General features: G+C 42.8%; 1 protein-coding gene across 3 annotated transcripts in view; it reads right to left on the reverse strand.

Annotated features, from left to right (window-relative positions):
• Positions 1 to 26230, reverse strand: part of LRCH1 (leucine rich repeats and calponin homology domain containing 1) — a 301867-nt gene that overhangs the window by 137004 nt on the left and 138633 nt on the right. For all 3 annotated transcript variants that reach the window (XM_075852250.1, XM_075852251.1, XM_075852249.1), the window contains exons 4-7: positions 16194 to 16299; positions 6752 to 6888; positions 2818 to 2948; positions 1151 to 1235 (exon numbers count right to left, since the gene is read on the reverse strand). In XM_075852250.1, coding sequence (XP_075708365.1) covers positions 1151 to 1235; positions 2818 to 2948; positions 6752 to 6888; positions 16194 to 16299 — 459 coding nt within the window. The remainder of the gene's footprint in view (positions 1 to 1150; positions 1236 to 2817; positions 2949 to 6751; positions 6889 to 16193; positions 16300 to 26230) is intronic.

The raw sequence follows: 26230 nt of genomic DNA on the forward strand, positions 1-26230 counted from the left end.
AACGTAATTCCAAATGTATTAAATAGTCCATACACAAAGGGGTGGATGCTTTTACTACATTTGGAATCAAGTTGGAATATTACTTCCTTTCAAATTCAGCGCTGGATCAAGTCTCTCTTTTTCTGCCTTTAAACTCCATCGTGTGCTGCCACAAGGATCCGTGCGCTGTCCGGGCTCGGACATAGGATCGGTGAGCTGGAGGATTCCTCCATTTTCTTCTAATTCCAACCCATTTGATGTCTCTGAGTTTGCAACTGTTTTGATTACAAAGTAGAAAAGTGGGATGTAAAAACTATCAAATTCAAGAATAAAGTATTTTTTGCTCTGGATACCACAGATTGTAGATTCGAGAATGGTACCAAGGTGTTTCAATACATTCGGTATATACCACTGGACACCTAGGACAGTGCTCTACATATACCAATCAGAACTATATATACCACTGATGACTATATATCATTGTGTGTTTACATAGCACTGGATCCTGAAGCCACAATGCTGATGTGAACATTGCCTTAAATAAATCATTGTTGACTACAGGCTTATTATATAAACATGATGAATTGTTATATGTTTTTTACAAAAGAGATCTACACGTTCTAGGGATATTGAGTATAAGGCCCTGTTCACACAGAGTTTTTTGCCACGGTTTTTGCAGAAACCTCTGCAAAAAGCGGCCGAAATTGACTCCGTTGATTTCAATGGGAGGTGGAGGCGTTTTTTACCACGAGCAAAAAAAAAAAACGCTTTCGGGGAAAAAGAAGCTTCAAAAACCCCATTGAAATCAATGGGAGACGGAAATACATGCGTTTTTTTTTACTATTTTTTGTGCCGCGATTTTCTACGCATTTTTCAGCAAAAAATGCGCTTAGAATTTAACTTTGTCTCTTGAAGAAATAGGAAAAAAAACCTGCCTTAAAAACCACAGCAAAAAAGTTGCGTCAAAAAACGCGTGTGATGCAAAACCACTTCTGCCTGCAAAAATCTCTGTGTGAACCGGCCCTAAAAGACTATTCTAGCTCACCATGACATATCACATCTCTAACCCATTATATATTCAATGCATAATGAGCCTTATATTGTAATACCAGGAAAGGAATTGCTTAAAAGCCATGCAGATACAGTAGTGCAGGAGTAAATGACAAGTTACCTCTATGGTTGATAAACGCTTTTCCCCACTGTCACTGCCAACACCAGAATCAGAGTCCTTCTTTAAAGGGAAAATATCTTCAATACTAGATATATAAGGAATAAATATGTGAATTGAATGGAAAGGCAGGCTAGAAGAATACCAAAGATCTCCACCCCAGGTAAGATTTTGGGAGTGGGAGATAAAAACAATTTTTTGCCTGGAGTTGCAAAGTTTGGGTGACCTTTTTTACATCCTCCACACCCTATATATAATCTAATTTTCTCTAGTTCTAATGTCAGGTATAAGCAACTGTCAAGCCCAGTGTATATGCTGATAAGATAGTGCCATGAGTGAATGAGTAAGGGCCTATTCACATCTGCTTTGGAGTCTCCGTTAGTCGCCTCCGTCGCAGATAAGGCAGAAATTCCCGGAAACAATAGTGCTGCATGCTGTGCTATTGTTTCCGGTAAAACGACCAACATCCTGACAAAAAGTCGACATAACCCATTGAAGTCAATGGGTTACGTCGTCCGCTAGTGGTATCTGTTATGCAATGGAACCGTTGCTTCCGGATTTTCCCTTGCTTTGTTCCCCTGACGGAGCAGAACAACGGAAAGATGTGAACAGGGACTAAGGTAGGCATGTGCTGTATGAACCAGGGCAGTGATACAATCACCACCATATCTCCCCCATACCACAGTGTCACAGATCTATGTATACAAAGACATTTCCATTATGCATACTCATTCAGTAATGTATTTCTTCCGTATCAAGGTCCTTAGAAAGGAAACGGTCTTTATTACAATATCCATTCTTTACCATTGCTTTCTCATGGAGTAGTAGTACACAATCATAATTTGTGAGTGTCATCTGAAGTGTTACAACATTTTTATATTCTATAGCATAAGTGCTTAAACAACAAGGCTCTATACTATGGATACAATAAAAGAATGATAGGGGAGGGTCATACCTCTGGGAACTCCGCCGTTACAAAGAACAAGTTAATGTAAATGTTAGAAACAGACAATTTTCTATAAAGAGCGGAAGTAAACCCACGTTTAATTATTTGTCGGAAATGGGGACATGGGGCCCCTCTTTTCTGTAAGGCTGGACCCCCACCTATCATACTTTTATTGCCTGTCAAATAGACAGGTCATAAAAGTGAAAAAATAGGGGTTGTTGTCACACAGAATATCTTAACTGCATAAATTGTGAGTTTTTAAAGATGTATCGTATTGAAGATACGGTGCACTGCTGTAATTGTAAGGCTGGGTTCACACACCCTATTTACGGACGTAATTCTGGCGTTTTAGCCCCGAATTACGTCGGAAAATACGGCTCCAAAACGTCGCCACACATCTGCCCATTCATTTGAATGGGCTTTACGATGTACTGTGCCGATGGTCATTTTTTTTACGCGCCGCTGTCAAAATACGGCGCGTAAAAAAGACGCCCGCGTCAAAGAAGTGCATGTCACTTCTTGAGACGTAATTGGAGCCGTTTTCCATTGACTCCATGGAAAAACAGCTCCAATTACGTCCGTAATGGACGCAGCGAAAAACGCCTGTACTTGCCTTTACGTCTGAAATTCAAGAGCTGTTTTCTCCTGAAAACAGCACCGTAATTTCAGCCGTAACGGAGGCTGCCGTGTGAACATACCCTAAATGTGTCCTCTAGGGCCTTACCTTTCTTCAGCATGTTCCTGCAGAATCGGCCTCTCAATGGCATGAAGATAAAACGCGTCTCCTGTCTTTTCCATTTGACAAGCTTGTATACTTAAATATTTGAATATATGTATTTTGCCTTTAATACAAATCTAGAAAATATAAACAGGGAACTTTGTCATATCACTTCCCCCTTTATGTTGGTGAGAATGGTAAGACATCTTTAAACAGTTTACTAAATCTATGCTGAAGAAAAAATTCTAAGGATATATATGTAGACAGAATATCTGGTTCATTTAACCCAGCGTTAAGGGGCCTGTCTTCAGGTCAGGTTCCCATTAGCAAATTTGGTAACAAAGGTATCGGTTGTCCTTGACTAAGGTCAGGAACAAACACACAATTCTGCTGCAATTTTTGGCTCAGTTTTTTTTAGCTAAAGCCAGAAAAGGATCCAAAAGGAAGGAAAAGTATTAAGAAAAGACGGATACATCTCTTGTTTGGCTAAAAAAAACTGAGCAAAAACTATGCAAAAAAACTGACATCAATGATAAACTATGCAGAAAATCCTTTTAAATATGGCAATGTCTGTTATGACTGTATGCACAGCTATAGCAATGTAGTATTTGTGGTTAATATTTTTTTTATTTACTTTGTGGCAGTTATTAGGGCTATATTAGGGTTTTATAGAATAGCATGCATATGTAAAAGCTGGGTTTACACACAAAAAAATGTTTTTGGGCATTAATCAAAACTGCTGGAAATGTGAAAAAACAGCCTTAGGTCAGATTCACACGAACGAGTGAATAAAATTTTCTATTTGAAAATAAAAAAAAGTCCTACAAACATAGTGTTTTTCTGTTGCCATTTTTTTTAAATTTTAATTTGGGTCAGTGGAATTTTTCCAAAATAGCAACAAGCCTGTTTTTTTGCAGTTTTTGAATTCTTTAGTGGCAATTTTGTCCCTATTCCTCCTCACTGTAACTCCCATAGAGTTGTACAAAGTGGTAGCCTGCATGCTCGACTGCCACACGGCACCAACTAATTCTCTTTGCGGTCGTATGGGAGGAGGAATAGGATGTCATATTAGTGATTGAGGGGGGGTTCTAGTGGTGGAGCCCCCAGCAATCTAACATTTAATACCTATCCTATGAATAGGTGATAAATGGGGCTGGTGGAAAAACCTTTTTAAAGGAGTAATGCTCTTGTGTGAATGGTGTGGCTGCTCAAGAATGGTGTTTGAGATTTCCAAAGACAGGAATATTTCAAAAGGGTTCAGGTTCTTCGCTAAACACAATAGCCCTTTAAGTTTGAGGGTATGTTCACACAGCTTATTTTTGGGCCGTAAACGGCCAGAAAACTCGGAAGCAGAACGCCTCCAAACATCCATCCATCGATTTCAGTGAGAAAAACGGCATTCTGTTCCGACGGGCCGCTTTTTTACGCTGTCGTTTTGAAAGAAATGTACTGCAAAAAAGAAGTGCATGTCACTCCTTGAGCCGTTTTTCATTGACTCTATAGAAAAACAGCTTCAAAAACAGCCGTAAAAAAACACCACGAAAAACGGGAGTTGCTTAAAAAACTTCTGAAAATTAGGAGCTGGTTTCCCTTGAAAACAGCTCTGTATTTACAGACGTTTTTGGTTAAGCGTGTGAACATAGCCTAAGAATCAGTTGGTGTCTGAAATCACTGACCCTCACAAATACCATTTTCTAACATGTCACTTTTAGTAGGAGATTCTACAATTTGAATATAGTGTTTTGCCTTTAGGACAACATGGGCTGAAATGTATTAAAAGTAGTCCAAGGGAAAAGAGGAGAAGTTGTTCATAGCAACCAATCAGTTTTTACATCTTATTTTTCAGAGGACCTTTGGAAAGTAAAAGCAGCAACCTGATTGGTTGCCATGGACAACTGTTTCAAAGTTTTTTTTTAAAATATTCTCTATATAGATGCTATTACAGAAACTTCCATCAAAGGTGAAATCTGAACCATAGTTAAGTTTGTAAACCTGAACTACATTTCATGATGTATTTTTAACCCTTTTAGCCCCTTCTCATGATTACCAAAAATAGCAAACAAAATATTTTTTATAATACAACAGTGCAAAAAAACAGTATCGGTATCTGCTTCATAATTCCATTCAAAGAACTTATAAGAAATAATAATTTCCAACATTACAAAAAAACAAACACAGCATCACAGTTTTGTGATTACTTATTTTCTAAATATAAAAAGCTTCTGTATGGGGACAATCCGCCTCTTGCATTACATATCCCTCCCACCTAAGACTTTTAGCTTTCCTCCTGATCATTCTGTTCAACAGGGATATTGGATTTTGTTTTTTTGCTTTGATTTAAAAGTTTTGTCTCCATAATCTCCTTTGTGCTAAAACAAGAATACATTTCTTTTGTGGAAGCAGCAGCTTTCTAGTTCTTTAGCCAGTGCACCTGCACAGGACGCCATTAAAATTAAAATGACTGCAAACAAAACGGTTAGTACTAGAAATGGAAATCTCCTACTGTAATATTTACATCTCTGCCAATGTTTAAATAATAATAATTTGGAAAAATTCTGCTCTTGTAGGTCCTAGTGATGTTCTAAGTCATGCCTGGTTGCACAACAATGAGATGCACAACAATGAGATGACCTATGAGTAATATAGACTTTTCTATCATCATTAAAGTCTATTGAACTGAAATTTCCTAAATGCAAAATTAAACGACTTTCTAAATAATCTTAATAAAAACATTTCCCACCATTTGGCTGCTGTAGAGTCTGTGTAACTCCTGTAGACAGCTGGTTTCCTGCCAATTCTAACTCAAATCCGTTAGTCGACTGCTCCTAACGCCTGGCTCAACTGCTCCCCCTTCTCTCAGTGTTAGAGATAGCAGCAGCTGCATCCTTAGTGCCTAGTACATAAAAGGCGGTTGTTTCTGCCATCCTGTGTTAACTGTGCAGGCAAAGCCTGAAAAACTTGCTCTGTGACAAGCTGCTATTAGAGAGAAGATGCTGTTTCTTCTCACATTAATAGTAATTAACCCCATCATGTACCTCACACATTAACCCAATGTTGTCCATTATGACTGTGAGAAACATGATAGGGTTTATTACTATTAATAAGAGTATCGTTTTGGTATCGAGAATCGCAATACAACGCGAAGTATCGGTATCAAAGACCAAATTCTGGTATCGTGACAACCCTAGTCGGAAGTGGGTCCAGAAGCATTGATGGGCAGGAGCCTCCCCATGTGTTGCCATTGAGCCGCTGTGTATTGCGGGTGATGACAGGAGTCTCCCCGCAGAGTGAAGCAGAACAGTAGAGCAGCCTAGTTCAGGGCCTGGATCAGGGAGGAGTGCCTTTGACCCTGTCCTGTGGAAGTGGTGGGCCAGCCATCATCACTTGCCTGAACCGTCAGAAACCTGTCATAGGAGACTGTGACTCTCAAGTGCTACTGCTGAAGTGTGTCATTTCAGTTACTGTGGCCGTGTGTGAGAGTAAAACGGGTCGGAGTAAAGGTACTTTGTCTTGGCATCATTCCTGGTGCTTCACTGTATCTTTTCCGCTACGACCCTGCCTAAACTGTATACGACCTGGGTCTCGTCTTAAACTATTGCAGCAATTTAAAGCATTAGCTGTATGCAAATGACAATGCCTCTATGCAGGGTCTCTGTCCTCCTATAGCACCCCAATCAGGATACAGGTTTCCCTAAACATCAACTAGTATTTGCCTATAGTTGGCAGTAAAACAACAGGGAATTTGTACATTCATTCCAATTGCTAGGGAACAATTCAGCTAATAAGTATATGTTAGAAAGCCTACACTTTACCTGTCCAAAATGAACCCCATTGATATAAAGGAGCTTTAACATGAAAGCGCTGCCTCACTAAAAAATAATAATAAAGAAAAGAATGGACTTAATATGAAAATAAGGCTACAATAGAAAAAAACACTCACCTGTGCAGGAGGAGACTGCAGTGGGTTATTCTCAAGTACTAATACTTGTAATTGCACCATTTTTCTAAAACAAAGTGGTAGTATCAGGATTTTATTGCAGGAAAAATCTAATTTTACCAGGGGAAGATCTACAATTTCTGTAAACAAGAATGGATATTTAGTTAGTACCATAAGACATGAAAGAGTCATAAGATTACAAGTCAATATTTAACACTGCTTAAAGTACAGCATTATAAGGTAAAGCCAATTTACCAGATTCTGTGCCGTTATCCTGTTATAATTAGGCCTAATTTATTAAGACTAACTTTACTGCCATCAGCTCGTACAGACGGGTCATAGCCCCATCACTGTGCTGATCAGTGGGTCCCAAAAGTCAGACCCCCAACTAAGGATAGGCCCCTAATGCTAAAACCCTTTAGAACCACTCTTAAAGAGGCTCTGTCACCAGATTTTGCAGCCCCTATCTGCTATTGCAGCAGATAGGCGCTGCAATGTAGATTACAGTAACGTTTTTATTTTTAAAAAACGAGCATTTTTGGCCAAGTTATGACCATTTTCGTATTTATGCAAATGAGGCTTGCAAAAGTACAACTGGGCGTGTTGAAAAGTAAAAGTACAACTGGGCGTGTATTATGTGCGTACATCGGGGCGTGTTTAATACTTTTACTAGCTGGGCGTTCTGATGAGAAGTATCATCCACTTCTCTTCAGAACGCCCAGCTTCTGGCAGTGCAGACACAGCCGTGTTCTCCAGAGATCACGCTGTGACGTCACTCACAGGTCCTGCATCGTGTCAGACGAGCGAGGATACATCGGCACCAGAGGCTACAGATGATTCTGCAGCAGCATCGGCGTTTGCAGGTAAGTCGATGTAGCTACTTACCTGCAAATGCTGATGCTGCTGCAGAATCAACTGTAGCCTCTGGTGCCGACACGATGCAGGACCTGTGAGTGACGTCACAGATCTGCACTGCCAGAAGCTGGGCGTTCTGAAGAGAAGTGGATGATACTTCTCTTCAGAGCGCCCAGCTAGTAAAAGTATTAAAAACGCCCCGATGTACGCACATAATACACGCCCACTTGGACTTTTACTTTTAAACACACCCACTTGGACTTTTGCAAGCCTCATTTGCATAACTACAAAAATGGTCATAACTTGGCCAAAAATGCTCGTTTTTTAAAAATAAAAACGTTACTGTAATCTACATTGCAGCGCCTATCTGCTGCAATAGCAGATAGTGGTTGCAAAATCTGGTGACAGAGCCTCTTTAAAAGGAGCAGTCATGCCCCCGAAAAAGTAAAATTACTGCCATATCTGGATTTATGCCCTCCCCCTGATTCCAACGCCATTTTTTTAATCTCATTACGTGCCTCTGTTGCCCCTGCAATCAGTCTCGTTCTTTTTAGACGGCTATAAACTAATTCATGAATAAATTGACAACTGATCGTGTCAATTGGGCGTGAACCTAGGCCGTTGTAATCAGGGTGCAGGTCGGAATCCAGGTATGGCAGTTCTTTCCAGTCCTAAGAAATTGAAGGCCATCAATACCTAATCAATGGGGGTCCGACTCACAGCACACCCGATGATCAGCTGTTTTGATACATACGAGCGCCACTTCCCTTTCATTCCTTACCTGCTCGGACTGAAAATCACTGAAACACTTGTAGTGGTGGTTCACAGTATTACAGCTTTCTCCCATTCACTTGAATGGGAGAAGGCTGAAATAATGTGAACCGCCGCTAGAGTTGTGTTGGCGATTCACATTACAAGCAGGAAGAAATAAAGGGGAAGCAGAACTTGTACGAGAGGAATGGCTCCTTCAAACCAGCTGATCAGCGGGGGTGCCAGGAGTCGTCTCCACTTCGATCAGGTATTGATTGCCTATCCTGATAATAGCAGACAATGGAATATCACAGCACCATATATATGATTATATGGGTGCAGACCCCAACAGAACCTGATCCAAAGTAATTTGATGTAATCCAAATAGAGACGAGACAGCACATCCAAAAAAAGGAGGAATTTATTCATCAAAATAAGAAGAAAGGTCCTATTGGATTGAAACGTTGCATATTTGGGTAAATAAATTCCTCCTTTTTTTGGATGTGCTGTCTTGTCTCTGTATTTGGATTATCCTGAGAATAGGCCATCAATTTCTTAGGACTGGAAAACCCCTTTAAATGACCTAATAATGGCTGCTCCAAGTCAGTGACATCTGAGACTGTACAGTTAATAAAAAAGTAAATGAATTTTATATTAAAATATTTATATGGTTAATAAAAAGATGTGTTCTTACATGGAGCAAAAAAATATATGTTGTTTTAACTTCTTACAATAATTTCCGCTCTAACATATGTGATCCGTCCAGGTCAAACGTAAGATTTCTCATATTGTTAGGACTGTGCCAAGAATAACACAGGAGTGAATTTATTGAACATTTATACAGCCTAAATTTCATTTTGCAAACCTACCAACAAAAACACTATAAGTGAATTGATGTAAAACCATAATTCCTTCTTTTTTTCATTATTGTAAAAATGGAAAACACATTATTCTTATGATCGATACATTTATAACAATACATATTTTATTTTGTTAATCAATAAAACCATCTTTATGCTCTGATATGGAGTTTCTATTTCAAAATGTAAAATTAAAGAGTGCCTAATACTACACATACGGTACCTGTTTTATTACAAAAATCATCAACCCCATAAGAAAGTAATATTTATCTAAATACATGTAATTAAAACAAATGTAAAAATACTGTGCTAGTGTAAAGGATCTGCCAGGCACAGCTTCGGGGTTAACTCCCAGAACTAATCAGTCAGCACCTGAGAATACATCCCTGAGACTGACTCCTGCTTCCACCATTCAGGCTGGCAGGCTTAGGAGTGGGAGAGCCTATCGTAACCTAGCCAGACTCAGCTAGCTCCCGCCCTCGGTCTATTTAAGCCTGCACTTCCTGTCCCTCGGTGCTTGTTATTGCTTGTGTTTCTTTCCTTGTGGTTTCCTGGCCAAGCTACAGCTCCTGCTATTTTTGATCCTGCTCCATACAGACCCTGGCTTACCGACTACTCTTCTGCTTTTCGTTTTGTACCTCGCACACTCCTGGCTTGACTCGGCTCGTTCACCACTCTGGTTGCTCACGGTGTTGCCGTGGGCAACGGCCCCTTTTACTTGCTTGTGTTCCTTTGTATGTTTGTCGTGTTTGTCGTGCACTTACTGAGCGCAGGGACCGCCGCCCAGTTGTACCCCATCGCCTAGGGCGGGTCGTTGCAAGTAGGCAGGGACAGAGTGGCGGGTAGATTAGGGCTCACTTGTCCGTCTCCCTACCCCCTGCCATTACATAATAACAAGCCCATACCTAGTCTACCCCTGGTCCCTGACACCACTATGGATCCCCGTGAGACCCTGGCTCAGCAAATGCAGGGTCTCTCCCTACAGGTCCAGGCCCTGGCTCAGAGGGTCAACCAGCCTGATGCTACCCTGGTAGTTCCCCTCACCGCACCTCTTAAACCCCACCTCAAGTTGCCCGACCGGTTCTCATGGGACCGGAGGGCTTTTCTCTCCTTTCGGGAGAGTTGTAGGCTTTACTTTCGTTTAAAGCCTCATTCCTCAGGTTCTGAGAGCCAGCGGGTGGGTATAATTATGTCCCGGCTGCAGGAAGGGCCCCAAGAGTGGGCCTTCTTCTTGGCTCCTGACGCCCCTGAACTTTCCTCCATTGATTGTTTCTTTTCTGCTCTCAGACTTATTTATGACGAGACTGACAGGACTGCCTTTGCCGAGAGTCAGCTGGTGACCTTAAGTCAGGGTAAGAGACCTGTTGAGGAGTATTGCTGTGACTTTCGGAAGTGGTGCGTAGCTTCTCGGTGGAATGACCCTGCCTTAAGGTGCCAGTTTAGGTTGGGTTTGTCGAATGCCCTGAAAGACCTGCTAGTTAGCTATCCCTCTTCTGACTCCCTAGACCAGGTTATGGCTTTAGCGATACGACTTGACCGACGTCTCAGGGAACGACAACGTGAACGTTTATGTGTTTTCTCCTCCGACTCCCCCATGATGCCTCCCGAAGCTCCGTTGCTTCGTTCCTCCCCGAAAGATTCAGAGATACCTATGCAACTCGGGGCCTCCGTGTCCCCCCAACAACGTAGAGAATTCCGCAGGAAGAATGGTCTCTGCTTCTACTGTGGGGACGACAAGCATCAAGTGAACAACTGTCCTAAGCGTAAGATTGCAGCCAGAGAACTTCCGCGTCTAAGTGATCATCGGGGAGGTCACTTGGGCGCACAGGTATTTCCCGTAAATATGAAACGTACTAAGATCTTGCTTCCCTTTCAGGTCTCTTTTGGTGGTAGGTCTGCTACCGGCAGTGCCTTCGTGGATTCAGGGTCCTCTACAAATATCATGTCTGTGGAATTTGCTATGTCCCTTGCTATGCCTCTTATTGATTTGCCTAAACCTGTCCCGGTAGTGGGTATCGACTCCACTCCTCTTGCTAATGGTTATTTTACACAGCATACCCCTGTTTTTGAACTCCTTGTTGGCTCCATGCATTTGGAGCAATGCTCTGTACCGTTGATGCAGGGATTATCGTACGATTTGGTTCTAGGTCTTCCCTGGTTGCAGTTGCATAATCCTACGTTTGACTGGAATACTGGGGAGCTAACCAAATGGGGTAATGAATGTTGTACGTCATGTTTTTCTGTTAATTCTATTTCTCCCCCTAAGGAGGCGAATACGCTACCCGAGTTTGTTCAGGACTTCGCTGATGTTTTCTCTAGGGAGGCCTCCGAATTGTTACCTCCTCATAGAGAATACGATTGCGCTATCGAATTGGTACCAGGAGCTAAGCTTCCTAAGGGTAGGATATTTAATCTTTCTTGTCCCGAACGTGAAGCTATGAGAGTGTATATCCAGGAATCCCTGGCCAAGGGTTACATTCGTCCCTCTTCTTCTCCGGTAGGTGCTGGCTTCTTCTTCGTGGGGAAGAAGGATGGTGGTCTTAGGCCATGCATTGACTACCGTAGCCTGAATAAGGTCACGGTAAGGAACCAGTATCCCCTTCCTTTGATTCCTGATCTCTTTAATCAGGTTCAGGGGGCCCAATGGTTTTCTAAATTGGATCTACAGGGGGCGTATAACCTTATTCGCATCAAAGAGGGGGATGAGTGGAAGACTGCGTTTAACACGCCCGAAGGCCATTTCGAATACCTCGTCATGCCCTTTGGGTTGTGTAATGCCCCTGCGGTCTTCCAGAATTTCATAAATTAGATTTTGAGAAATTACCTGGGGATTTTTCTGGTAGTGTACCTTGATGACATACTGGTGTTTTCCAAGGACTGGTCCTCCCACATTGAGCATGTCAGGAAGGTGCTCCAGGTCCTTCGGGAAAATAAACTGTTTGCCAAAACCGAAAAATGTGTGTTTGGGGTACAGGAGATTCCATTTTTGGGTCAAATCCTCACTCCTCATGAATTTTGCATGGACCCCGCCAAGGTTCAGGCTGTGACGGAATGGGTCCAACCTGCCTCCCTGAAGGCGTTACAGTGTTTTTTGGGGTTCGCTAATTATTACAGGAGATTTATTGCTAACTTCTCGGTCATCGCTAAGCCCCTTACGGACCTCACTCGCAAAGGTGCTGATCTCCTCCACTGGCCTCCTGAGGCTGTCCAGGCTTTTGAGGTCCTTAAGAAGTGCTTTGTCTCGGCCCCGGTGCTGGTTCAGCCCAACCAAATGGAGCCATTTATCGTGGAAGTTGACGCATCTGAGGTGGGAGTGGGGGCTGTCTTGTCCCAGGGTACCAGGTCCCTCACCCATCTCCGCCCCTGTGCCTACTTCTCCAGGAAGTTTTCGCCAACTGAAAGTAACTATGATATTGGCAACCGCGAACTCTTAGCCATTAAATGGGCATTTGAAGAGTGGCGCCACTTCCTGGAGGGGGCTAGGCACCAGGTAACGGTCCTTACCGACCACAAGAATCTGGTTTTCCTAGAATCTGCCCGGAGGCTAAACCCGAGACAAGCTCGATGGGCGTTATTTTTTACCAGATTCAATTTTTTGGTTACCTATAGGGCTGGGTCTAAAAATATTAAGGCTGATGCACTGTCGCGTAGCTTCATGGCCAGCCCTCCTTCGGGGGAAGATCCTGCTTGTATTTTGCCTCCAGGTATAATCATTTCCTCGATCGATTCTGATTTAGTCTCTGATATTGCTGCTGATCAAGGTTCAGCTCCCGGGAACCTTCCTGAGAACAAGCTGTTTGTTCCCCTGCAATTCCGGCTAAGGGTACTTAGGGAAAATCATGACTCCGCACTATCTGGCCATCCAGGCACCCTGGGTACCAAACACCTCATTACCAGAAATTATTGGTGGCCTGGGTTGCCTAAAGACGTTAAGGCCTACGTCGCCGCTTGTGAGGTTTGTGCTAGGTCCAAGACTCCCAGGTCCCGACCAGCGGGCTTACTGCGTTCGTTGCCCATTCCCCAGAGACCTTGGACACATATCTCCATGGATTTTATCACCGATTTGCCTCCATCCCAAGGCAAGTCGGTGGTGTGGGTGGTGGTGGACCGCTTCAGTAAGATGTGCCACTTTGTGCCCCTCAAGAAACTACCCAACGCCAAAACGTTGGCTACCTTGTTTGTCAAACACATCCTGCGTCTCCATGGGGTCCCTGTCAATATTGTTTCGGACAGAGGGGTACAATTTGTTTCATTGTTTTGGAGAGCCTTCTGTATGAAGTTGGGGATTGATCTGTCCTTCTCCTCTGCCTTCCATCCTGAAACCAATGGCCAAACGGAGAGGACTAATCAATCTCTAGAACAATACTTAAGGTGTTTTGTCTCTGACTGTCAATTTGATTGGGTCTCTTTCATTCCCCTCGCCGAATTTTCCCTTAATAACCGGGTCAGTAACTCGTCAGGGGTCTCTCCTTTTTTTTGTAATTTTGGGTTTAATCCACGGTTCTCCTCCGTTTCACCTGGTAGTTCCAACAATCCTGAGGTAGAGGTCGTTCATCGGGAACTGTGCACAGTCTGGGCCCAGGTTCAGAAAAACCTAGAGGTGTCCCAGAGCGTACAAAAAACTCAGGCTGATAGAAGACGTTCTGCTAACCCCCTGTTTATGGTCGGGGATCTGGTGTGGTTGTCGTCTAGGAACTTGCGTCTCAAGGTTCCGTCCAAGAAGTTTGCTCCCCGGTTTATTGGGCCGTATAAGGTCATTGAGGTCCTCAATTCTGTCTCCTTCCGGCTGGAGTTACCCCCGTCTTTTCGGATACACGACGTGTTTCATGCCTCCCTCCTCAAACGCTGCTCCCCGTCCTTGGCTCCCTCGAGGAGACCTCCTGTTCCTATCCTCACCCCGGAGGGGGTGGAATTCGAGGTGGCCAGGATTGTGGACAGCAAGATGGTCCAAGGCTCCCTCCAGTACCTGGTCCATTGGAGAGGATACGGGCCCGAGGAGAGGACTTGGGTACCCGCCCGGGATGTTCACGCTGGGGTATTGGTCAGGAGGTTCCACCTGCGTTTCCCCAGTAAGCCAGGTCCACTTAGAAAGGGTCCGGTGGCCCCTCATAAAAGGGGGGGTACTGTAAAGGATCTGCCAGGAACAGCTTCGGGGTTAACTCCCAGAACTAATCAGTCAGCACCTGAGAATACATCCCTGAGACTGACTCCTGCTTCCACCATTCAGGCTGGCAGGCTTAGGAGTGGGAGAGCCTATCGTAACCTGGCCAGACTCAGCTAGCTCCCGCCCTCGGTCTATTTAAGCCTGCACTTCCTGTCCCTCGGTGCTTGTTATTGCTTGTGTTTCTTTCCTTGTGGTTTCCTGGCCAAGCTACAGCTCCTGCTATTTTTGATCCTGCTCCATACAGACCCTGGCTTACCGACTACTCTTCTGCTTTTCGTTTTGTACCTCGCACACTCCTGGCTTGACTCGGCTCGTTCACCACTCTGGTTGCTCACGGTGTTGCCGTGGGCAACGGCCCCTTTTCCTTGCTTGTGTTCCTTTGTATGTTTGTCGTGTTTGTCGTGCACTTACTGAGCGCAGGGACCGCCGCCCAGTTGTACCCCGTCGCCTAGGGCGGGTCGTTGCAAGTAGGCAGGGACAGAGTGGCGGGTAGATTAGGGCTCACTTGTCCGTCTCCCTACCCCCTGCCATTACAGCTAGGAAGTTCGCAGGTTAGGTGCATAACGAACGCACATATTGTACGGAGGTATTTTTATATTTGTTTTAATTACATACATTTAGAAATATATTACCTTATTAAGGGGCTAATGATTTTTCAAATAAAACAGGTACCCTATGTACAGTGTCAAAATGTCAACAATGGACACTTTTACATAGTGACATTTCATTGGTTGGGGACCGTGCACTTATTCCTCCACCGATCGCCAAAACGAAGCGGCAGAAGCGCTCAAATGAGCACTGTTCCGCTTAGTTTCTGAACAGCTTTTCTCGGAGAGATGTATGGGCAGTATTTTGCATTAGTATTTATTAGACAAAACCAGGAGCGGAAAACAAACAGAAAAACTATAGTGCAAAGATTTGCTCCTCTTCTGTGTTTTGTACAATGGCATTGGCTTACAAACACTGATGCAAATACTGACTAAATTACTGTAGTGTGAAAGTGGCCTAAGATGAATATCACGAAAAATAACCAATGAGCACATACTCACCTTTAAAATCCCTCACTTTTCCTGCACCAGTCATCACTGGATGCCGCGATGACATGCCATCAATACTGACATCACAGCTGCAACCAGCGATTGGCTGCTGCAGTCATGTTGCGTACACCACATCATCTCTGCAGCCTAGTAAACAAAGACCGGCAGGGACGGTGTAACCATCTGCTAAGAAGTGACAGAGGGATTTAAAAATTGAGTATGTGACAATTTTATATTTAAGACCATATGCATGTCTTTCTGGGTCGGAAAACCCCTTTATTTAGAGTGGTTATATTTAAAGGGGTTGTTCGGTCACTTGCCAGTTTTTTATACTGATAAACTATCTACAGGATAGGTCATCAGTATATGATCAGTGGAGGTCCGACACCAGGACCCTGCACCGATCAGCTGTTCTGGCTGCCTCTGGGCACTGGAAATCAGATGGCTCCGGTCAAGTGAATAGGAGCAGAGTTGCAGTATTGCAGCATGGCTGCTAAACAGTGTACGGAGCCTTCTGCTTCCAACACTGGCCACTGCCACTGTATAACATTCGGTGCCAGGAGGCTGCAGGAACAGCTGATTGGTGCGGGCCCCTGATGCCGGGCCCCTAATCAATCATACACTAATAAACTATTCTGTGAATAGGTCAACAGTATAAAAAAACGCTCCAAGCACGGACAACCCCATTAAGGCTATCCTAACTGACTCGACATTAATGATCACAACCTAGAGATTTTCTTAGCTTCTAATAGTGTGAAAACAACTTATCCCTCACTTACCCTGCGGTAGAACTTTCAGATAGTTTCTCCTTACATTTAATTCTCGCAGAGACTTAAGTAGACCTATTTGCTGTGGCAAAGATGTTATTTCATTGCAGCTGATGTCCTGTAACAAGAAAATGAACAATACCTTAACAATGTTACAGTAGTTCTAGCAACTAAATTCTAAAATAAATGCCTTCTTCATTTTTGGAAACTATAAATACACTTTATCTAGATAAGTTTAAGTTCACACCACGTTTGAAGATTAGGTTCGCCAAGAAAATCTCTTGGCATATACATTTAATGGCACAGACTTTCATTAGCCAGAAGCATGCCAAAAGATTGTCCATTTGGCATATGTATGGCCAAAATACTTTGGTATACCTTTGCCTTAATTGTATTAAAAATAATTAAGGTGTTTCATTTCAATCAATGGTGGACAACAACTCCAACTTACTCTAAAAGATGTTCTGCAGCAGTTTAGGTGTGTAGTATAAGGAATAATATACTCCCTACTATAAATTATACATATATTATTCCTTCTCGACGTCCGCCATATATATAAGGCTGTCATGTCCGTGGCTGCGGGCCGTCAGCTCCAATCTCCCCCTGACAGCAGCAGCCATGAGTCGGCGAGCGCTGGCCCCAGCCTCCTCCTCAGGAGACGCCAGCGCTCGCTTCCACTCCCCTCAGCCGGATCCCAGAGGGGTTCAGGCCCTTGCTTCGATGCCTGAGCGTTGTTGTTGTTCCCTAAGTTTGTCTATGCAATGATCTCCTAGTGTGTTCCTGTTCCCTGCATTCCATACTATAATGGTCGAGTATTGTGCTGAGCTAAAGTCGTGCAGTGCTGTATACCACGCCTGACCTGCTTCACCACGCCTGATTCCAACCTGCTGCCTAGTCCCTGTCGAGCCTGCCTTGCTACTGTCCGAGCTGCCACAGGTACCCTATACGAACTATAGACTTTGACCTGCGCCCTGTTGGCCTGATAACATACCGCCAAGGCTGTACGGCACAGTAGGTCCACAAACCCTACGTGACAAAGGCGGATGTCGCAGGAGGATGTAAGGTGTGGGCTCAGGAGCTATATATTATAGGGGTGCCGATGGGTTGTCCTGGCAGCCAGGGACCTAATGAAGGCACCCAGGTCTGGCATCTTAGTACTAGGATAAGGTTGACAGGACAATACACTGGAATACAGAAGTATTGTAAAGTATTATATAAGGGATGACAAGTTCAAGCCCCCAAGTGGGAATAAAAAAAGTTAAATTAAAAAAATTAAAAGTAAAAAAAAAAAAACTGTTCTTAACCCCTATATATATTTTAAACCTTAATGACCGAGCAATTTTTTAAGTTTTTCCATCGTCGCATTCAAAGAGCTATAACTTTTCTATTTTGGCGTCAACATAGCTGTAAGCATAGCTGCGGGACAAGTTGTATTTTTCAATAGCACTATTTTGGGGTACATATAATTTATTGATTGACTTTTTATTAACTTTTTAGTGGGGAACTGGAAAAAAAACAGAAATGTCGCCGCTCTTTTTTGCATCTTAATTTTACGCCGTTTACCATGTGGTATAAATAACATAATAACTTTATTGTATTGGCGGTACTAAATTTATATAGGTTTTTTTATGTTTTCTTAATTTTACACAGTAAAAACACTTCTTTTTCAAAATTACTTGTTTTTGTGTCGCCATATTCTAAGAGCCATAGCTTTTTTGTATTTTTCGACCGATGCAGCTGTATGAGGACTTTTTTTTTGCTGGATGACTTGTAGTTTTTATTGGTACCATTTTGGAGTACATGCAACTTTTGATCACTTTTATAAAAAAAATTTGAACGTAGGATGAACAGAAAACAGCAATTCTGGCATTGTTTTTAATTACATTTTTTACGGCGTTCATCGTGCGGGTTAAAAAATGTAATCGTTTTATAGTTAGGTTCGTTACGGACGCGGCGATACCAAATATGAGTAACTTTTTTGGATAATAAAGTATTTTGTAAGGGGAAAAAGTGGGTTTTTAATATTTTTTTTCTTGGGACATTTATTTATTTATTTCAAACTTTTTTAAACTTTTTTTTTTTAGTCCCACTAGGGGACCTTACTGTGTGATCTTTTGATCGCTATTATAATACACTGCAATACTGCTGTATTGCAGTGTAAAACTGACAGAAATCTGTTAGGTCATGACTCTGGCATGGCCTAACAGGCAATCACTAAAGGCAGACCTGGGGGCCTAATAAAGTAATGCTGCGGGCTGAGAGAGGGAGCTCCCTCCCTCTAAACCCACTAAGATGTGGCGTTTGCTATTGAGCGCCGCATCTGAGGGGTTAAATACGATCGGAAACCACTGCTCATGGTCTCCGATCGTTGCCCTAAAGCCCGAGGCTGTTAGCAACAGCCCGGGCTACAGGAGATCCCCGCCTGATGCAAACAATTCTGAGATTGTTTTCTCGTCACATATTGTACTTTATGTTAGTGAAAAAATTTGGTCGATAAATTCAATATTTAATTGTGAAAAACAAAAATTTTGATAAAATTTGCAAAAATTAGCGCTTTTCTAAATTAAAATGTATCTGCTTGTAAAATACATAGTAATACCACACAAAATATGTTTGCATCGTTTTTTTAAACGTTCTTTTCTTTTTCTAGGACGTTACAAGGCTTAGAAATTTAGCAGCAATTTCTCACTTATTCAAGAAAATTTCAAAAGGCTATTTTTTCAGGGACCAGTTCAGTTCTGAAGTGGCTTTGAGGGGCCAATACTATACAAACCCCCATAAATCACCCCATTTTAAAACCTGCATCTCTCAAAGTATTCAAAACAGCAATAAGCTTCTTAAGGGCATGCCCAGACGTGGCGGATTTCTTCCGCAACTGTCCACATCAATGCCGCACAGAATCTGTGTTGCAGATTCTGTTGCGGATCTGCCCAAAATGGGCATTAAATTGATGCGGACTAGCCGTTGCGTATTGAGGTGAAAGTACTTCCCTTCTCTCTATCAGTGCAGGATAGAGAGAAGGGACAGCACTATCCCTAGTGAAAGTAAAAGAATTTCATACTTACCGGCAGTTGTCTTGGTGACGCGTCCCTCTTTCGGCATCCAGCCCGACCTCCCTGGATGACGCGGCAGTCCATGTGATCGCTGCAGCCTGTGATTGGCTGCAGCCGTCACTTGGACTGAAACGTCATCCTGGGAAACCGGACTGGAGGAAGAAGCAGGGAGTTCTTGGTAAGTATGACCTTTTTTTTTTGACAGGTTGCTGTATATTGTGATCGGTAGTCACTGTCCAGGGTGCAGAAACAGTTACTGCCGATCGCTTAACTCTTTCAGCACCCTGGACAGTGACTATTTACTGACGTCGCCTAGCAACGCTCCCGTAATTACGGGTGCACACACGTAGTCACCCGTAATTATGGGTGCACACACGTAGTCACCCGTAATTATGGGTGCACACACGTAGTCACCCGTAATTATGGGTGCACACACGTAGTCACCCGTAATTACGGGAGCCCCATTGACTTCCTCAGTCTGGCTGTAGACCTAGAAATACACATAGGTCCAGCCAGAATGAAGAAATGTCATGTTAAAAAAAACAATACGCTCCGCAGCACACATAACATCTACATTACATCTGCGGACTTCATTGTGGAATTTTGAATCTCCATTGAAGTCAATGGAGAAATTCCGCAACCAGTCCGCCACACGTCCGCAACAACCATTGTATGCTGCGGACATAAAATTCCGCACCGCAGCCTATGCTCCGCAGCGGAATTGTCCGCAACGTGCAAACGAACCCAACCACAAAGCTGTGGAAGGCAATGGAGAAACGGGTCCAGAGCAATTCCGCTACGTCTGGCCATGCCCTAACTCTTTAGGCGTTTCACAAGAATTAAAGCAAAGTAGAGGTGGAATTTACAAATTTCATTTTTTTTTTGTAGAAATTCCTATTTAATCCTTTTTTTTTTCTGTAACACAGAGGATTTTACCAGAGAAACGCAACTACAAATTTATTGCCCAGAATCTGCAGTTTTTAGAAATATCCCACATGTGGCCCTAGTGTGCGAATGGAGTGAAGCACGGGCTGCAGAAGCAAAGGAGCACCTAGTGGATTTTGGGGCCTTCTTTTTATTAGAAAATATTTTAGGCACCATGTCAGGTTTGAAGAGGTCTTGTGGAGCCAAAACAGTGGAAACACCCCAAAAAGACACCATTTGGAAACTACACCCCTCAGAGACTTTATCAAGGGGTATAGTGAGCATTTTGACCCTACAGGTTTTTTACTGAATTTAGTAAAATGAGGCTGTGAAAATGAAAATCCCAATTTTTTCCAATAAAACGTAGAAATTTTCGAATTTTTACAAGGCATGAAGGACAAAAAAACTACCCCAACATTTGAAAAGCAATTTCTCCCAATTACGTCAATACCTCATATGTGGTAATAAACTGCTGTTTGGACACACGGCAGAGCTAAAAAGGGAAGGAGCACCATTTTGCTTTTGGAGCTCAAGTTTTGCTGCAATGATTTTCGGGTGCCATGTCACATTTGCAAAGCCCCTGTGGGACCAATATAGAGAAAAACCCCCAAAAGTGACCCCATTTGGGAAACTACACCCCTCAAGGAATTTATCGAGGGGTATAGTAAGCATTTTGAGCCTACAGGTTTTTTGCTGACTTTACTGGAATTAGGCCATGAAAATGAAAATCTAAGTTTTTTCCTAATAAAATGTAGTTTTAGCTCAGATTTTTCCATTTTCAAAATAAACAAAGGAGAAAAAGCACCTCAAAATTTGTAAATCATCCTCTTCTAAGCACAGCAATGCCCCATATGTGGCAATAAACTGCTGTTTGAACCCAAGGCAGGGCTTAGAAGGGAAGGAGCACCATTTGGCTTTTGGAGGACAAATTTTGCTGGTATGGTTTGCGGCGCCATGTCACATTTGCAAAGCCCCTGTGCGACCAAATCAGTCGAAACCCCCAAAAGTCACCCTATTTCGGAAACTACACCCCTGAAGGAATTTATCTAGGGGTATAGGGAGCAATTTAGTGGAATTAGGCCATGAAATTGAAAAGCTAATTTTTTTCCGATAAAACGTGGACATTTTAAATTTTTATAAGGAATAAAGGAGCAAAAGCACGCCAACATTTGAAAAGCAATTTCTCCCGATTACGTAAAAACCCCATAAGTGGTTATAAACTGCTGTTTGTACACACGGCAGGGCTCAAAAGGGAAGGAGCACCATTTGGAGCTCAAATTTAGCTGGAATGGTTTCTGGGTGCCATGTCACATTTCAAAAGACCCTGCGGGCCAAAGCAGTAGGAACCCCCCAAAAGTGACCCCATTTGGGAAATTACACACCTTAAAGAGGCTCTGTCACCAGATTTTGCAACCCCTATCTGCTATTGCATGTGATCGGCGCTGCAATGTAGATTACAGTAACGTTATTATTTTTAAAAAACGAGCATTTTGGGCCAAGTTATGACAATTTTCGTATTTATGCAAATGAGGCTTGCAAAAGTACAACTGGGCGTGTTGAAAAGTAAAAGTACAACTGGGCGTGTATTATGTGCGTACATCGGGGCGTGTTTACTACTTTTACTAGCTGGGCGCTCTGATGAGAAGTATCATCCACTTCTCTTCACAACGCCCAGCTTCTGCCAGATCACGCTGTGACATCACTCACAGGTCCTGCATCGTGTCAGACGAGCGAGGACACATCGGCACCAGAGGCTACAGATGATTCTGCAGCAGCATCGGCGTTTGCAGGTAAGTCCATGTAGCTACTTACCTGCAAATGCTGATGCTGCTGCAGAATCAACTGTAGCCTCTGGTGCCGACACGATGCAGGACCTGTGAGTGATGTCACAGCGTGATCTGGCAGAAGCTGGGCGTTGTGAAGAGAAGTGGATGATACTTCTCATCAGAACACCCAGCTAGTAAACGTAGTAAACACGCCCCGATGTACGCACATAATACACGCCCAGTTGTACTTTTACTTTTCAACACGCCCAGTTATACTTTTGCAAGCCTCATTTGCATAAATACGAAAATTGTCATAACTTGGCCCAAAATGCTCGTTTTTTAAAAATAAAAACGTTACTGTAATCTACATTGCAGCGCCGATCTGCTGCAATAGCAGATAGGGGTTGAAAATCTGGTGACAGAGCCTCTTTAAGGAATCTATCTAGTGGTATAGTGAGCATTTAGATCCCACAGGTCTTTTGCAGAATTTCTTGGAATTATGCCGTAAAAATTAGCATCACATTTTTTCCACTAAAAAGTTGCATTTTTTCATTTTCACAAGGGAGAAGGGAGAAAAAGCCGCCCAACCTTTCTAAAGCAATTTCTGCCGAGTACAGCAATACCCCACATGTGGTCATAAACTGCTATTTGGACACACAGAAAGGCTCTAAACAGAAGGAGCGCAATTTGGTTTTTGGAGTGGAGATTTTACAAGATTAGTATTCGGGCATTGAGCTAAAGTACCAGTACATTGGAAAGCCCAGAAAAATTACCCCATTTTAGAAACTACATCCCTGAAGAAATCTTTCTAGAGGTATTGTGAGCATTTTGACAACGCAAGTGTTTTGCAGATATTAGTGCACTGTGGATGTTGCAGATTAAAAACTGCCATTTTCCACTGATATGCCATTTCAGTGACCAATAGGTTGTGCCCAGCTTGTGCTACTGGAGACACACCCCATAAATTGTTAAGCGGGTTCTCCAGAATACATGTATTATATGTAAGCTGTGCGGAGTACATCAGGGTATATGTAAGCTGGGCAGAGTGCCTCAGGGTATATGTAAGCTGTGCGGAGTACATCAGGGTATATGTAAGCTGGGTGGAGTACATCAGGGTATATGTAAGCTGGGTGGAGTACATCAGGGTATATGTAAGCTGTGCAGAGTACATCAGGGTATATGTAAGATGGGCGGAGTACATCAGGGTATATGTAAGCTGTGCAAAGTACATCAGGGTATATGTAAGATGGGCGGAGTACATCAGGGTATATGCTTGTACAAGCGCTGCTTTCTTTTCATTTCTACTTGCTCACTGTGAATCGTCGACACACATGTAGCGGAGATTCACAGTATTGCAGCTTTCTTCTCCCATTGAAGTGAATAGGAGGAGGTTACAATACCGTGAATACTGCTACATCTGTGTTGACGATTCACAGTGAGCAAGTAGAAATCAGGGGGAAGCAGAGCTCGTACGAGTGCTGTACCCCCTTCAAAACAGCTGATTGGCGGGGGTCCCGGGAGTCGGACCCCTACCGATCAGCTATTGATGGCCTATCCTGAGGATAGGCCATCAATTTTTAGGCACTGGAAAACCCTTTTAACAAAGGTTAATCAATACACTATGTGCACACAAAAAAGATGCAATTAAAATATATAAATTGCCCTGCAAAAAGGAAGCCCGCATGACAGCTATGTCGACGGAAAAATTAAAAAGTTATGACTCTTAGAATTGTGACAGTGAAAAAACTAAAAATATTGCTTGGTCATTAATGTATAAAAAGGCCTGGACATTAAGGGGTTCATTCCGCACCTTTTTTTTTCAAGATCTGTTTGTTATTCAGTAGGAACATTCATTGTTTACTTCCAGTGGATAATATTCTGTCCATGGTCATGTGATGTACACACAGGTGCATGGCTCGTTACAGTATGTGTATCGGAGTTGTCTTCTAACGATCCCAGCACCTGTGTGTCCATGACATGACCATGGACAGCATTTTATCTAAAAATAAATATTTTAGATGAGAGGACTAAATAGAACTTGTTACTGTTCTTAAGGTATGAGACAATGGTGAGAGAGTAGTCACAATGCCTCGATCCTCTGCCCGGAGTACATTTATACAATCCCATAGAAGACTGTGTTATAGCATACAGTAATAAGTAAAGGAAACTGTGCATCAAAAAACAATTATTGTGGTTTCCCTTAAATTGAGCTTCTGAGTTTCCCCTCTTTATAACATAATCTGTAGACTGCAATGGCTGTGAATACCTGGAAGATGCTATATTCAGAAGTAATGCAGTATACCAACGTATGTAACCGCTATCTTAGCAACATACAAATATAAATATATTGATGTGTGGGAGGGGTAATATGTGTTTGCGAGTGTACATATACAGTGAAGGAAATAAGTATTTGATCCCTTGCTGATTTTGTAAGTTTGCCCACTGTCAAAGACATGAACAGTCTAGAATTTTTAGGCTAGGTTAATTTTACCAGTGAGGGATAGATTATATAAAAAAAAAAAAAGAAAATCACATTGTCAAAATTATATATATTTATTTGCATTGTGCACAGAGAAATAAGTATTTGATCCCTTTGGTAAACAAGACTTAATACTTTGTGGCAAAACCCTTGTTGGCAAGCACAGCAGTCAGACGTTTTTTGTAGTTGATGATGAGGTTTGCACACGTTAGATGGAATTTTGGCCCACTCCTCTTTGCAGATCATCTGTAAATCATTAAGATTTCGAGGCTGTCGCTTGTCAACTCGGATCTTCAGCTCCCTCCATAAGTTTTCGATGGGATTAAGGTCTGGAGACTGGCTAGGCCACTCCATGACCTTAATGTGCTTCTTTTTGAGCCACTCCTTTGTTGCCTTGGCTGTATGTTTCGGGTCATTGTCGTGCTGGAAGACCCAGCCACGAGCCATTTTTAATGTCCTGGTGGAGGGAAGGAGGTTGTCACTCAGGATTTGACGGTACACGGCTCCATCCATTCTCTCATTGATGCGGTGAAGTAGTCCTGTGCCCTTAGCAGAGAAACACCCCCAAAACATAATGTTTCCACCTCCGTGCTTGACAGTGGGGATGGTGTTATTTGGGTCATAGGCAGCATTTCTCTTCCTCCAAACACGGCGAGTTGAGTTAATGCCAAAGAGCTCAATTTTAGTCTCATCTGACCACAGCACCTTCTCCCAATCACTCTCAGAATCATCCAGATGTTCATTTGCAAACTTCAGACGGGCCTGTACATGTGCCTTCTTGAGCAGGGGGACCTTGCGGGCACTGCAGGATTTTAATCCATTACGGCGTAATGTGTTACCTGGTTTTCTTGGTGACTGTGGTCCCAGCTGCCTTGAGATCATTAACAAGTTCCCCCCGTGTAGTTTTCGGCTGAGCTCTCACCTTCCTCAGGATCAAGGATACCCCACGAGGTGAGATTTTGCATGGAGCACCAGATCGATGTCGATTGACAGTCATTTTGTATGTCTTCCATTTTCTTACTATTGCACCAACAGTTGTCTCCTTCTCACCCAGCGTCTTACTTATGGTTTTGTAGCCCATTCCAGCCTTGTGCAGGTCTATGATCTTGTCCCTGACATCCTTAGAAAGCTCTTTGGTCTTGCCCATGTTGTAGAGGTTAGAGTCAGACTAATTAATTGAGTCTGTGGACAGGAGTCTTTTATACAGGTGACCATGTAAGACAGCTGTCTTTAATGCAGGCACCAAGTTGATTTGGAGCGTGTAACTGGTCTGGAGGAGGCTGAACTCTTAATGGTTGGTAGGGGATCAAATACTTATTTCTCTGAGCACAATGCAAATAAATATATATAATTTGGACTATGTGATTTTCTGTTTTTTTTTTTTATTACATAATCTATCTCTCACTGGTAAAATTAACCTAGCCTAAAAATTCTAGACTGTTCATGACTTTGACAGTGGGCAAACACAAAATCAGCAAGGGATCAAATACTTATTTCCTTCACTGTATATGGCATTTTTCTCCCTTTGCAGGCACTATCTCTAATTCTTAGTTTTCTCCGAGATAGGTTGTGGTGCCTAACTGCTAGACACAGCACACATAGAGGAGATCTTGCTCTCCTATCTCACTATAGCAGCAGAAACCAGGGGCCTAATAGGAAACACTGGGCCTCATAGCAAACTTTTGACTGGGGCCCCCTCTCACTGGTAAAATTAACCTAGCCTAAAAATTCTAGACTGTTCATGTCTTTGACAGTGGGCAAACTTACAAAATCAGCAAGGGATCAAATACTTATTTCCTTCACTGTATCTATCTGTATGCATACTGT

The sequence above is a fragment of the Rhinoderma darwinii genome, chromosome 2, assembly GCF_050947455.1.
Source record: "Rhinoderma darwinii isolate aRhiDar2 chromosome 2, aRhiDar2.hap1, whole genome shotgun sequence".
NCBI classification, from domain to species: domain Eukaryota; kingdom Metazoa; phylum Chordata; class Amphibia; order Anura; family Rhinodermatidae; genus Rhinoderma; species Rhinoderma darwinii.